Source organism: Phragmites australis, chromosome 5, assembly GCF_958298935.1.
Source record: "Phragmites australis chromosome 5, lpPhrAust1.1, whole genome shotgun sequence".
NCBI lineage: Eukaryota > Viridiplantae > Streptophyta > Magnoliopsida > Poales > Poaceae > Phragmites > Phragmites australis.
Window position 1 is genome coordinate 38,190,429 of NC_084925.1, and position 12,457 is coordinate 38,202,885.

At 43.5% G+C, this 12,457-nt stretch overlaps 2 protein-coding genes and 1 long non-coding RNA gene across 3 annotated transcripts; 1 reads left to right on the forward strand and 2 right to left on the reverse strand.

The window, feature by feature from the left end:
* Nucleotides 1–5,204: 5,204 nt before the first annotated feature.
* LOC133917664 (uncharacterized) lies at nucleotides 5,205–6,289 on the reverse strand. Its single transcript, XR_009909707.1, has 3 exons — nucleotides 6,020–6,289; nucleotides 5,787–5,847; nucleotides 5,205–5,682 (listed from the first exon to the last, which is right to left on the reverse strand). It is a non-coding gene; the product is annotated as an uncharacterized LOC133917664 (long non-coding RNA).
* Nucleotides 6,290–6,999: 710 nt separating this feature from the next.
* On the forward strand, nucleotides 7,000–11,095 carry LOC133919523 (uncharacterized). Its single transcript, XM_062363943.1, has 4 exons — nucleotides 7,000–7,564; nucleotides 8,220–8,444; nucleotides 8,567–8,920; nucleotides 10,182–11,095. Exons 1-4 carry the CDS (start codon nucleotides 7,106–7,108, stop codon nucleotides 10,653–10,655), a joined length of 1,512 nt encoding a protein of 503 aa, XP_062219927.1. The 5' UTR covers nucleotides 7,000–7,105; the 3' UTR covers nucleotides 10,656–11,095.
* Nucleotides 11,096–11,285: 190 nt separating this feature from the next.
* Nucleotides 11,286–12,128, reverse strand: LOC133919524 (protein OXIDATIVE STRESS 3-like). Its single transcript, XM_062363944.1, has one exon. The coding sequence runs from the start codon at nucleotides 12,022–12,024 to the stop codon at nucleotides 11,500–11,502; it is 525 nt and encodes a 174-aa protein (XP_062219928.1). The 5' UTR covers nucleotides 12,025–12,128; the 3' UTR covers nucleotides 11,286–11,499.
* Nucleotides 12,129–12,457: the final 329 nt, after the last annotated feature.

The window sequence follows — 12,457 nt, forward strand, 5'->3', positions numbered from 1 at the left end:
TATAAACAGTGTATCGGGCCATATCTAAGTCTCATGTTAAAAGTTCGAGGTATTTTCTCATTGATAGAGATTTTATACCTCACTTAGATCATCAATTTGCGGTGGAGGCTCATAGATGTATGTTGCAGTGGTGATATGAGTACGTAGAGAGCGTAACCGATTTTTTGTAAATGAGAAATTCTTGGTTAATTTTCACATACTGGCTACAATAGAAAAATTGCATGATATGCAGTTGGTCAGATTTGGATCAAATCCATAACATGTAGTAACGTATGATTCCAACAAGAGGTTGGTATTCCAACAAGAAGTTGGTAAAATTCAATTCTATTAGCAGTTGTCATGATATTAATTTAACTCTCTTGAAAAGATATTCAGCAAGATTATTTGAGTATGGACATAAAGGTAAATAATACTCTATATTGATACCTAGAGCCATACAAGAGGTATTGAATGCTCGTGAAGAATATTTCACACATTGTCCAATTGAATGGAGTTTATCCTGCGTCCAAGATATTTTGCTCTTAGTTGGATAATTTGAGCAATTAATTTGGCATAAACATGGTTTATCAGAGAGGATAGATACACGTGTAGCCATCTTGTAGATGATTTGTGGAGCATCATAAAGTATCATAAATTGTCTAGATAACGGTTGAATGAGACCACATTTTTTTTCCTTGAAAGTGGTCAAAGAAACTAAGCTACTCATGTTTAATTTTAAGGTAAGAGGCCTTAAAATTAATTCTCATATGACACAAGGGGTGCACACTTATGGCACAAGAGTGCCTCAATGTTAATTTACATATGACACAAGAGGTGCACACTTATGGCACAAGAGGGCCTCAAAATTGATTATAGAAATTATTTGTAATATTTTATGTTGTGACCAACAGAATTGATAATAATTTTTTATCATCATTTCTAAACCAGGATGGCTAAGGCAGGCATGCCAAATCTTGTATTTATCAGGATTCTAAAAAATTATTGTATATGCAACATGTGTTACGGGATAATTTTCTTGAGAATTTTCTTGTCATATCTATTGGATTTGGTGAGAAATAAATATCCATCATCATTCTCAGTTTGGCATATGAAAACCATTTATATTGATGTCTTTATACATGAGTAAGGTATGAGTTGCATCATAACATAATAGTGCATCTATGATTATTAAGTATGTATCCATAGGGAGAATAATTGTGGCTTGATCCAAAACCACAATTAGCATATCGCATTCAGCGATAAATTTTCCATATTTTAGAATATGAAAATATTTTTACTTTCAGAAAATTGCATTAGTGGTATAGCTTCCCACAAAACAAATTATGACTTCCATATGACTGCTTTGTGTGTGTGTGTGCGTGCGTGCGTGCGTGCGTGCGTGCGTGCGTGCGTGCGTGCGTGCGTGCGTGCGTGCGTGCGTGCGTGCGTGCGTGCGTGTGTGCGTGTCTAAACTCATATGTTCTCTTACTCTCCTCGCAGGGTGAAGGTTCCTCTCGAAGATTCCTAGTCTATGAGATCTTGGCTCGGAATGATTCGATCCAAGTATCTCAACAGTTGGCCTTACATGAACTCATATGGGTATTCCCACATCCCCAGATATGATTAATGCTTCGAAGCTAAGGACTTGGGTCATTCTTCAGCCCAAGATGCAATCATTTGGACTCCATCCTATTGAATAGTGCTTATTTTCTTGAGTATCATGTCTAGAGAAACATTATTGTATATAGTGATATATAATATCATCTAGGATAACAATAGGCATATGGCATTTAGGGGAATATTAGGAGACTAATTGAGATCTCCCAACATATATTGGGAAATAAAGTCCACAAGTATGTTATTTTTACTAAGGACATCATCCTTATTCTAGACCAAACCATTGTTCTCCATCAGATTAATGGTTTAAAAGCAATTTGTTGGCAGAGTGTCATCTAGTTGTGCATTAAAGTGAACTTCAAGCTTATCTCCTTTAATTTGCTTGGATTTTCCAATAAATTTGAGATGAAAATACACCAAATATTTGGGAATCTAGTATTTGTTTATACAGTGAAATGTACATCCACGCCATTGACAAACTAGAGAGTTGTTTATACTATCATTCCACTTTTTCCTGTTGGAAAAACTTTTACTTTTCCTGGGATTTCCAATTATTCTATTTATGGCCATGAGATTTGTATCCTGGGTGATGCACCCATTGGATGAATTTGATGACGATATTGTTGTTGCAATATTTGCAATGATGATGGAAAGTGTATAAAGTTTTCACAATCATCTAAACTTGAGAGTTGTTAATCTAAAAGTCCAGAAAGCGAAGGAGGGACCATTCATGTTGAGCTTCGGGTAGGATAATAGATTGTTTCTCACAATGCTCCTAGAGGGAGCTCCAAAGAGTGAGTGGATTATTCTCCATTTGAAATCTGGATGGAGGTTATACCTAAAAATGTAAAGTTGCATCTTTGGAATGCTCGAGAATAAGATCCGCGTTCTTTGGTGGTGAAGTTTGGCGTCCATGGCCCAAGTCAAATAATTATTGCCATCCAATGCAAGTTTAAAAAAATCTGTTAAGGAAAATGGCAGCCTTGTCCCACATGAAATGGCATAGATTAATTTACTAAGAGAATAAATTAATAGAAAATATTGTAATTGTTTGATAAAAATGCTAAATGCCTTAAATGAAAAGTGATGTAGACCTTGATATAGTACAGGCGATAAATCACTGCTATAATATTAGACTTTATTAGCGATGGAATATGTGATAAAAATCACTAACATCATATAGACTCTATACGAAAATGTGGGATAGTCACCAAAATGGTGTATACCTCGTAGTATTAGGCGAGATAACTCGCTATTATTGATATAGACTCCATACAATTAAGTCGAATAACGCTACAATCGTAGCCAATGTCAAAAGTCTCCAACACCTTGTTATATGCCAACATTATGTAAGGTAATCATAAATTAATAGCATTTTTAATGATTTCTATGAATTATTTAAGCAGAGAATCAAATAAATAATAATAGAAATATTATTGAAATTAATTTTTTTATGAATTATTTAAGTGGAGGCTTAAATATAATAAATGTATAATATGTGTATTCCATTAATAATTTGCAATGTGAAAAATTGCAAAGAATAAAAATATGTAGTAAACTACAATATATTAAATGCCGAGGTATTACTGAGGTAATACAGGTAAAATACATTAATACACATTATTTTTTCAATTCCTTAAGTCCTGAAGGTCTGAAATGCATATTTACAATAGTTATATACAATATAGCATAGTTTAGGTAAAAACTAAGGGCTTAAATAGAAGTATTAAAATTGTGTAATATTTTCATTTGAAATTACAATTATTAAAGTCCAGAGAGCTTAATTGCAAAAACATATTATAGCTGATGTTATATAAAAATTAGTGCACAAATATCAAAAAATCTTAGGGTTGTTCTGCAATTTTGCGCCACCAGATTAGCAGTGGGCTTGGCCCATTGTGGCGTGTGCGGCCTGGCTAGGTCTGGCACAGTGTAGCCGCCGGCTTGGTTCAGCCCTTTGAGGCGCGGCAATCCTGGCGTGGCCCATGTGGGCACGATTCACTTGGCGTGGGCTTGGTCGCAAGGCCCGTGGGGCCCATGAAGGTAAGTGGGCGTGGCCTACAAACTCGATAGCCTGGTGCGGGTCGTAGGTCCAACCTAATGGCTGCATGGCACGGCCCACTGGTGTCCGCAGAAAAAAGGCGTTTGGGAGGGGCGCTAGGGTTACAACCGCTCCCCCGGGCCGTCGCCCCTATACATATTTGCAACGCGCCGCCGCCGGCTTGCCGGCTTGGACTGGCCACCAGCAGGCAAGATGCAGGAGGTGGCAAGTGCGCTGGTCGAGGATTGCCGTCTGTGCCGCCCGGACATTGTGGGGAGCGTGCGATCGTCGCCGCAGCTGTTTGGGCAGGTGCAGTCAAATCTTGTGCGCCCAAGGAAGGCTGCTGCCAGCCGATACACGCATCGCCGATCTGGCAGGTCTCCTCACGCCGGCTATCGCCTCGGACTGGTGCGCTGCGCTGGATTAGAGGCTGCCTCCCGTCGTCGTGCACGCCATCCCTGGCCGACGAAGAGGCTAGCCGCCTCTGCTATATGCGTTGCCCTGGTATGAGGGGAGCGGTCGGGCGAGGAGGCCACCGGTCATGGGGCGCCGCCAGGTGAGCAGAGGGTAGGTGCCGACGAAGGAAATGTGCCACCGAATGGGCGGACGCCACCGAGTTGTCCCATTAAATGGTTCAACTAATTACAGTAAATCCACATCTTCTGTTTAATTCCACAAAGAGAACCAATTCATCTCGGAACAAGTGAGCTTCTGAACTTGTCATATTGCATCTCTGAACTAATTTATTTGGCTACTTGGATCACAGGTTAGACACATTCAGATAAATTTTTCTAAAAACAATACGAGTAGAGCACACACATAATCACACATAATATTTAAATAATTTAAATTTTCAGTATGTTAGTACACATTATCTTCCTTCAATTTTGTCCACCATTTTAGTACAAACAATAGAAAAAAATTCTCACTTATACCACGTTGCCCTTATACGAATAACAAAGTTTGTGCGTGCATAGAGACAAGTATTTAGCAGGACAAGCACAACTCCTCTCCTCTTTTGCAGCACATCTCCATTTAATTGCTCCATAATCCAAGTAAAGTATATGCACAAGTGTGTTATACATCAGCAGAGCCAAGAAGCCACTTAGATCATCTCTAACCATTTTTCTTTTATTTTGTTACTTTTCTGATTTCACTTTTTTTCTTATTCCTTTTATTTTTTCTTATATCCAACAACTTCCTTTCGAAAGGATTTACGAAGGGAAATGAGAGAGAATCTTAGAGTGAAAAGAATGAACTTAGGAATTCCTTCGTAAAGAGAACCGTGAAGAGAAACCGTTGGAGCACTGAAGAGAACGAAAGTTCCTTCGCAAAGGGAATATGACTTGCGAAGAGAATCCATTAGAGATAGTCTTATATACATGAAAATGGGAACAAAATTACTTAAATAAAGAAATGAAACTCCGTGGACAACCCACTGACATAATGATGTTACAAAATAATTCCAATATATATGATGCAACAAACACAGTATCTGAACAGTAAGGTCTAAAATATGAAAAAAGCTATTGATCAAATTAATTGATGGTATATCAATTATAATAGTTACAACAGATTTATTATTTGTCATGAACGTTGAGCTTAATGCTATACTTGTAACATGTAACAAAACACTTTAGGCGTTGATTTCCTATCCTCTCGAGCAGGAATATGAGCAGAATAGCTTTCTGGCTGGTAGGTGCTCGAATTTAGATGTGCATTGCTGTTGTGGTTCTCTGCAGCCGCCACACGAGTCTTAGGAACTGCAGTATTCACTTGTCTTCGGGCGAGGAATGTCGTCACGGCGGGGCGACGAGTCCACCGAGTACCTGCCGCTGCAGACCTCGACCTCCTCGGTGTCCGACGACTCGTCCATGTCGGATCCCGAAGCGGCGCTGCCGTCGTCGCTGCGCAGCGAGGCGCGCGACAGCGGCACGGCAGTGTGAGGTATGTGCCCGCTCCGAAACTTCTCCGGCGGCGGCATGCCAAGGCCTCCGCGACCGGCCGCGCCGCGCACGGTGCGGAGGGCGTCCATGCGGTCGTGGCTGTGCACCAACCAACACCACCACGTACAGAAAATACGCGTCAGAGACAGAAACCCGAGGCCACAACAGCTCAATCAGCTAGGAAGCGCGGCGAGCTCACTCACCTCCTTGAGTGCGTCGCGATCTAACCCCTCGGTGAACATGGCGAGCGCATGCGGGATCCAACTGAAACGAACGAACAAATCAAGCAAAAGTTAGAAAAAAAATCGGCGCCAACCACACCAAATGCGGGTGAATCTCACACCGAAGGAAGTCCCAAAAAATTCCTCCGCCGCAGATTTGAACACGGGGAATTCAAGGGATTGGGAGACGAATCGAGCAGGAAAAAAATGCTTACTTTGTAGCCGAATCGGCGGGCGGATTTGGCGCTGGGAGTGACGCGAGCGCTCGGATTTGAATATGTTCAAACGGATGGACGGACGGGCGGGCGGCGGGGCAGCGGCCTGGACAGGCGGGGTGACGGGGCGGCGAAGATGGGTGGCAGGCTGGCAGCGGGAGGTGTCGAAGGGCGACGGGCGGCAGTGACGGTGGTGACGGTAGATCGGCAGAGGCATCATGAGGTTACTGGACGGGACAAGCGACGGTGGGAGCGATAGAATCGTCAAAGGAGGTTTCGGCCGCTAGGTTCCTCTAATTTTGCGAAGCAAAGTTACATATAAATAGTAGAGAACAGTAATTTACGAGAGAGTGAACAGTAATGTTTATATAGTTTTTATGTGGATAGATACTGTATCGTTAAATCTGGACGGCCCGCCTTTAATCCAATAAATAACAGCAGAGCGGTTTATATAAAACTGCCTACTCTTATTTTTAATACTTCCAAAGTTCGAAAGGCCTATCAAAACGTGCTTCTTACTCCTAGCTTTTGGTAGTTTAATGAGGCTTCTTAATTTTGATAAGTTACTTACAAAAGTGATTTTTTTAGTTATATGGACTAAGTATATGTTTGATTGGGTTGAAGTTATTCTAAAAGTTACTTTTAAAAACTATTGTAAAAAAGTTGTTTCTAGAAAAACTATTTTTAATTAATTTTTAATATAAATAAAATATATAATATATATGTAATATCTCTCAAAACATCATCACCATAAATTAGAATAGTTTTCTCATACTAGTTTCTGGCTTGTATTAACAATATTAGTGTTGGACAGTTTTTACTTCTCAAAACTATTTTTAGAAACAGACTATTTATTTTAATAAAAAATTACTTCTAAATAACAAAAGCCAATAGAAAATGAAGCATGCATGCTCAGAGCTACGAACTGATCGATGGAACGACCACCCGAATAAACACGCTTTCAAACCAGACGAGACAACCAATCAACCACCCCTCCCGAGTCAGCCAGTCCCCACACGCACACGCACAGTTCAAACGGTAGAGATTCAAAACCTCCCAAAACCCTCGCCCGCCGCCGTCGCCGCCATGGACCGGGCCCCGCCGCGCGGCGCCCCCCGCGACGCCGTCGGCCAGCGGTGGCTCGCCGTCTTCGCCTTCCAGGCCGCGCTCTCGGCCGCCGCCTCGATGCTCCACCTCGCGGTCTCCCCGCGCCGCCGCCACCCGCTTCTCGGGGTGCCCCGGGGCCTCCTACTCGCTCTCCACCCGCTCCTCTCCTGCACCGCCACGGGGTTCCTCGCGCTCGCCCTCCTCCTGTCCGCGTCCCCGCACCCGCGCCCTCCCCCGCTGCCACGGCGCGGGCTCGCAGCATTCCTCCTCGCCGCATCCGGCGCGCTCTGCGTGGGCGGCGCCGCCTCGCTGCTTCCCGAGGACGCAGGCTGGGCGGCCGTCGCTGGGCTGGGGTTCCGCGGGGCCGTGCTAGGCGCCGTGTTCGCGGCGCACTACTTTGGCCGGCGGAGGTGGTTGCTCCAGTTCCCCGTCGTGCAGGTGAGTGAATTGGGGAAAAGCTAGGGTTTCTTATACAGGATACTGTTTCGGGTCTTCTCCAATTGCAGGCGATCTGTAAGTTGCCACAACACTATTGCATGAATAGAGATTGAACTTTCAGGCTTAGGCGTCGCATTGGTATGCTTTTGGATTACCTGCTTAGGAATGATTGATTATGCTAGTGACTCCTGCTATTGAAGCAACGCAAGCGTTGGGGCTATTTCTATTTTTACGCTAGTGTGCTGTGTGATTGCTGCTGTGTTCAGCAGCTTCCCGTGCAGCTTATGTTTGATTTGTATGTGAACTGATCAGATGAGGGGATGTCTGTCAGCTTTGTTGTATTATTCAGGTGAAAAAATGGACATGAGGGCGGGAGGGAGAGGCATAATATGCTATTTGAGATTAGAAATTTGACTCAGATGATTGATTAGACTTGTACTAGCATAGGCTTGCACTTTCATCAGGAGTTGTTATGATCGATAGGGGCATATGGGTAAATTGTTGCCCTGAAAACCTGAAAGCATCATCTAATTGCAAACCGAAACGAGCTTCCTAAATCATCATTTTTTTTTTATAAAAGTAGTATCTTTTAGCCATTCCCACCAATTTAAGCATTTTGCCGGTTGTCTTAATTTTTCAATTCTTCCTTATGCAGCGACCTCTATTCTATGGATTGAAGATAGGGCTTCTGCCATCTGGAAAAAGGGCTCTGAAGGTGTCGCTCCAGGCCTTCTGCCTGTCCTTTGTCCTGATTGTATTACTTCCTCGCCAATGCAGGATTGGAGGCTCTATTGGAAGCCAAATACTCACTCAGATAAGCATTTTTATAGTGACTACTGATGTTTCCTTCTGTTTGGAAATAAGCCATCATTTTGTCCAGGTTTGTTCTTTGTGATCCAAGTCAAACAACATGCTGGTAGATGTAGTGTTTTCAGTGTTTGGAGCTTGACTAACTTGGTATCTCGTGATCTGTAATTCAATTTCCCTTCCAACAAATTTCAGGTTGTACATACAAGGAGGTGCAGTTTTGCTCCACCTCAGAGCACTGCCGCTGCAGAGACTAATCCCACTGAATGTATCCTGGAAACATTGGAACAAAGTGATCCACGATCATTAATACAATATCTTGCTTACCAAGATTTGTGTGTGGTATCTGAGTGTAACTTGGAACCTTGGCGTCTAGGTGCCTTTTTTGAGGAATCTGGTGAAACTTATAAAAGAATTGTCACAGCATGTTTGAAACCACTTGAGGAGTTTACTTCAAAAATTGCTGAAGCCCTTGAAAGTTTTTCTATTGATAAGCCAGAATTGATATCACAACAGTCCAAACTCTCTGGTGCATTTGATGATTCTCAGGTAAAGTTACACAACGTGCATACACATTGAATTCTTTTGTTCATACTGCTTCTGATGTATATTTCTGCTGTGAATTTTCTGTTCCTATTCTTCTTTATGTTCAGGTTGTACATAGTGCATTCTGTTCCCCATATAGGAGCAACATTGAGAAAATAGATAAAATCTGCTGTTTAATCAGTTTGTATCTGTGATTCTTCTTTATTTAGTCAAGTCATGATAAACTCTTTACAGTTAAGAGGATGTGCTCTATAATCCTTGCATTTGGGTATAAATATAACTTGATAACAGTTGATTAGACAGACCTATTTGAACTCATGGTCTGCATAAAGATTTAATATAATATACATGGATGCCTTGTGGAGTAGTTCATGTGTTCAGTGTTTTACGCCAGAACTTATTGAATAGTTACACACTTGCCATTTGTATGATATTATGATAATGTATGTTTTGCTTCTCATGGTTCCTTCTAAAATTAGGAAGCATATGAAATCCAATTTTGGTTATATTTGGCCCTTATTACAATGTTCCTTTATATCATGTTGGGATCAATAAATTTTGGAGCATGTTTTTGGTTTGATTCACTAGTTGCATTCTGGCAAATAGAAAGGATCTTTGTGGACTCTATAGTAACTGAGAAATTCTCTGTTAGTTTCAATATTAGTGAGTATGGTGGATTAACATTTCCGTTTTTGGTTAATAAAGGTTAAAATGCATACTATCAATAGCATGTGCCCAGAATGGAGCTGCTATCAGGCATGTAGGATTCGCAATGAATCCTCGCTTATGTGCATCAGAAACGAAACGTGATTCGTTTGATTGCAGATCCACTTCTTTTGTATTTGGGGTCAACTGCATATGGTTTGCACCCTTTATTTTACATTAGAAGATTGTTCATACCAATGAAAAACTTGTGGAGTTAATAATTTTGGAAATGTAGCTTGTTTATATTGTGGTGAATACAACATTATAGAAAATTCCATGGTATTGGCAACATTCATGTTGAGCATATCTTTTTGTTATATGATGCCATGGAATATTTCTAATTTCTTGATAGTTGCCTTTCGTTATTGCTGCTGGATTGGCCCTAAGGCCTTTTGTATGGCAGCACTTCTTTCTATATTTTCGTTGTGTGAACTCAAGGCAAGCAAGAACAACTCCGCAAAGCCTTTGTCCAATCCACAACATTTCCAAGTCACCTATCCAATGCTGCTTTCATATACCAATGCCTAATGAAAGATCATTTGTGTCTTGTTGACTGTAGATATGCACATGGTGTGCTCGGACATTGGCAGGATTAACAGCGCGCTCACGCCAACAGGATCGGTATGGAGTCGCTCAACTCACTGGCTGCAATGCTACTGTGATGTCTACGTTTATGTCTGCTCTAGTAGCAATTGAGGCATGTTTAGGAAAGAAAACGAACCCACAACATGTGCACTCACTGGGTCCAGAAAGCATTAGGTGGGCTAACTTTTCCACAGGGAGAAAAGGTAGTGGAACTGCGATTGCAAGCACACAAAGAGGTGGTTTGACCAAGAAAGCTTATGCCATGGCAGATATTCTTCGGACTTCAATTTATCAGATAGTTTCAGCATTCTTGAATGACCTGCAAGCAAATGCAAAACCATCAAGTTGGGAGAAGAATTGGATCAGTGAAGGGAGGAAGTCTATATATGGTTCACATGCTGTGTTGGTTCAGAAGTTGTGTTTGTTTATTGAGTACAGTGCTGTTTGATCTTGACTCGATGTCCCTCAGATCCTTACTGCACATCAAACAATACTTGGATGAAAGTGTTTGGTTTTCGAACAAGGTTCAGGAACCATTGTTTTCCACTAGAAGCTATCAAGGAGATGGATTTTCCATTCACAATCTTTAGGTTGGCAGACGGGCCTTGACTTGGTATTCCTGTGCAGAAACTCTCTTCAGCAGGTTCACTGTACTTCTGTACTGTGGGAGGCGCGACTCTGGGAGTGGAAAATCATGAACTCGACTCGTGTTCTACTTTGATTGTAGCCTTGCAAACTGAAGTTGAATACAATTATCTGTGTGTTGTATCATGGGAGGGAATCTGAAATAGGCTGGCAATTTGTTTGATCGGCCTATTAGATTCGTCATACCGACACTGTTACTAGTTGCATCTTAAAATGCTAGCCAGATTTAGATTCAGATGATCCTGGTCTTGGTTAGCTTGTCAAAGCCATGAGATCGTTACATTCCAATGTTAATTCCAAATGATTTGCAGCAATATTTGGTGGAAAGCCCCCTTCGGCTCCAGAAAGCTCATTTCTGTTCCGCAATTTAGCTCTTGCAGTACGCTGAGAAATGCGATCGATGCTGAACTGTTGTATGGTTAAAACATGTAAATTTCCATTTCAAGTAGCCATTCTAATTCAACCGTGGATTTACATTACAAAGCTCCCTCTGCAAGGATCAAGAACGCATGGGAAAACAACAAACCAAACAAAAGGTGAACACGCCATTGCCCAGGGAGTTTGTTCAGGCAGGTGGATGCGGCGGCGCGTGGCTGTGCCTGCGCGCCGTCAATGTGAAGCTTGAGCGAGCCAAGCCGAAGAACCCCTTAATTAACGACCAGAACCTTGCCGGCCACGCCCTCCGGCCTTGCCGGCATGGCCAGCGGCGGCCTTCTCGGCGCGGCGCCGAGCACCGAGTGTGTCGCGACCACCTTCTTGGAGCCTGCGCCGGCGGCGGCCTTGGTGCAATGCCGGCGCGGCGAGAGTAAGCGGCCGCGGTGCGCGTCGAGGCCCCCGCCGCAGCAACGCGACGGCTTGGGGCGCTTCCTGAGCGGCTTGGCCAGGTCCTCCAGGGAACCCACCGCAGCCAGCGAGGCGAACGACTGCGACTTGCCGTCGAAGAACCTGGACAGCCCCCTCTTCAAGGGGAGCTGCGTCATGAGGGAGGACATCTCGAAGCGGCGGTGGTGGTCCGAGCCGGAGGAGCTTGCGTCGTCGTCCAGTTCGGACGACGAGCCCGCGGAGTCCCTCGACGTGGACAGCGACTCGGACTCCGACGGCGAGCCGATGTCCTCCTCCTCCTCGCGCACGGCCTCGGGCACACCCCGGTGGAACAGGAAGTACGGCTCCATCCAATCTGAACCCCAAACCCGATCACACCAAGCGAGAAGGGAGAAGAAAAGCCAGTCAAATCACGCCGCGACGCAACGCTGTGACACGGTGGGGCTGTCTGGGGGCAGGGACGGAGCTATTAAAGGGGAGGGGGTGGGGACTGGGGGTGGGAGGATAAGAACGCGACGCGAGGAGGGGGACGGACGCGCGCGAGCGGAGGAGATAAAAGAGGCATTTTATTATTTATTTATGCGCAAGTAATGCGATGGATTCGGTATTATCATCATCTCCTGCCGTGCCGCCCTGGACAGCCCAGGCTCAAGTAATTCGCGCGCAGGGGGGTTTTCCCGTGTTAGCGGTAGCGCGTGCGTGCATGCGTGCGTATTTGTATATTAAAAAAAAAAGATTGCCCAGGCTCAGCTATTTTTTTCGAAAGGACCCAGGCTCAGCTAT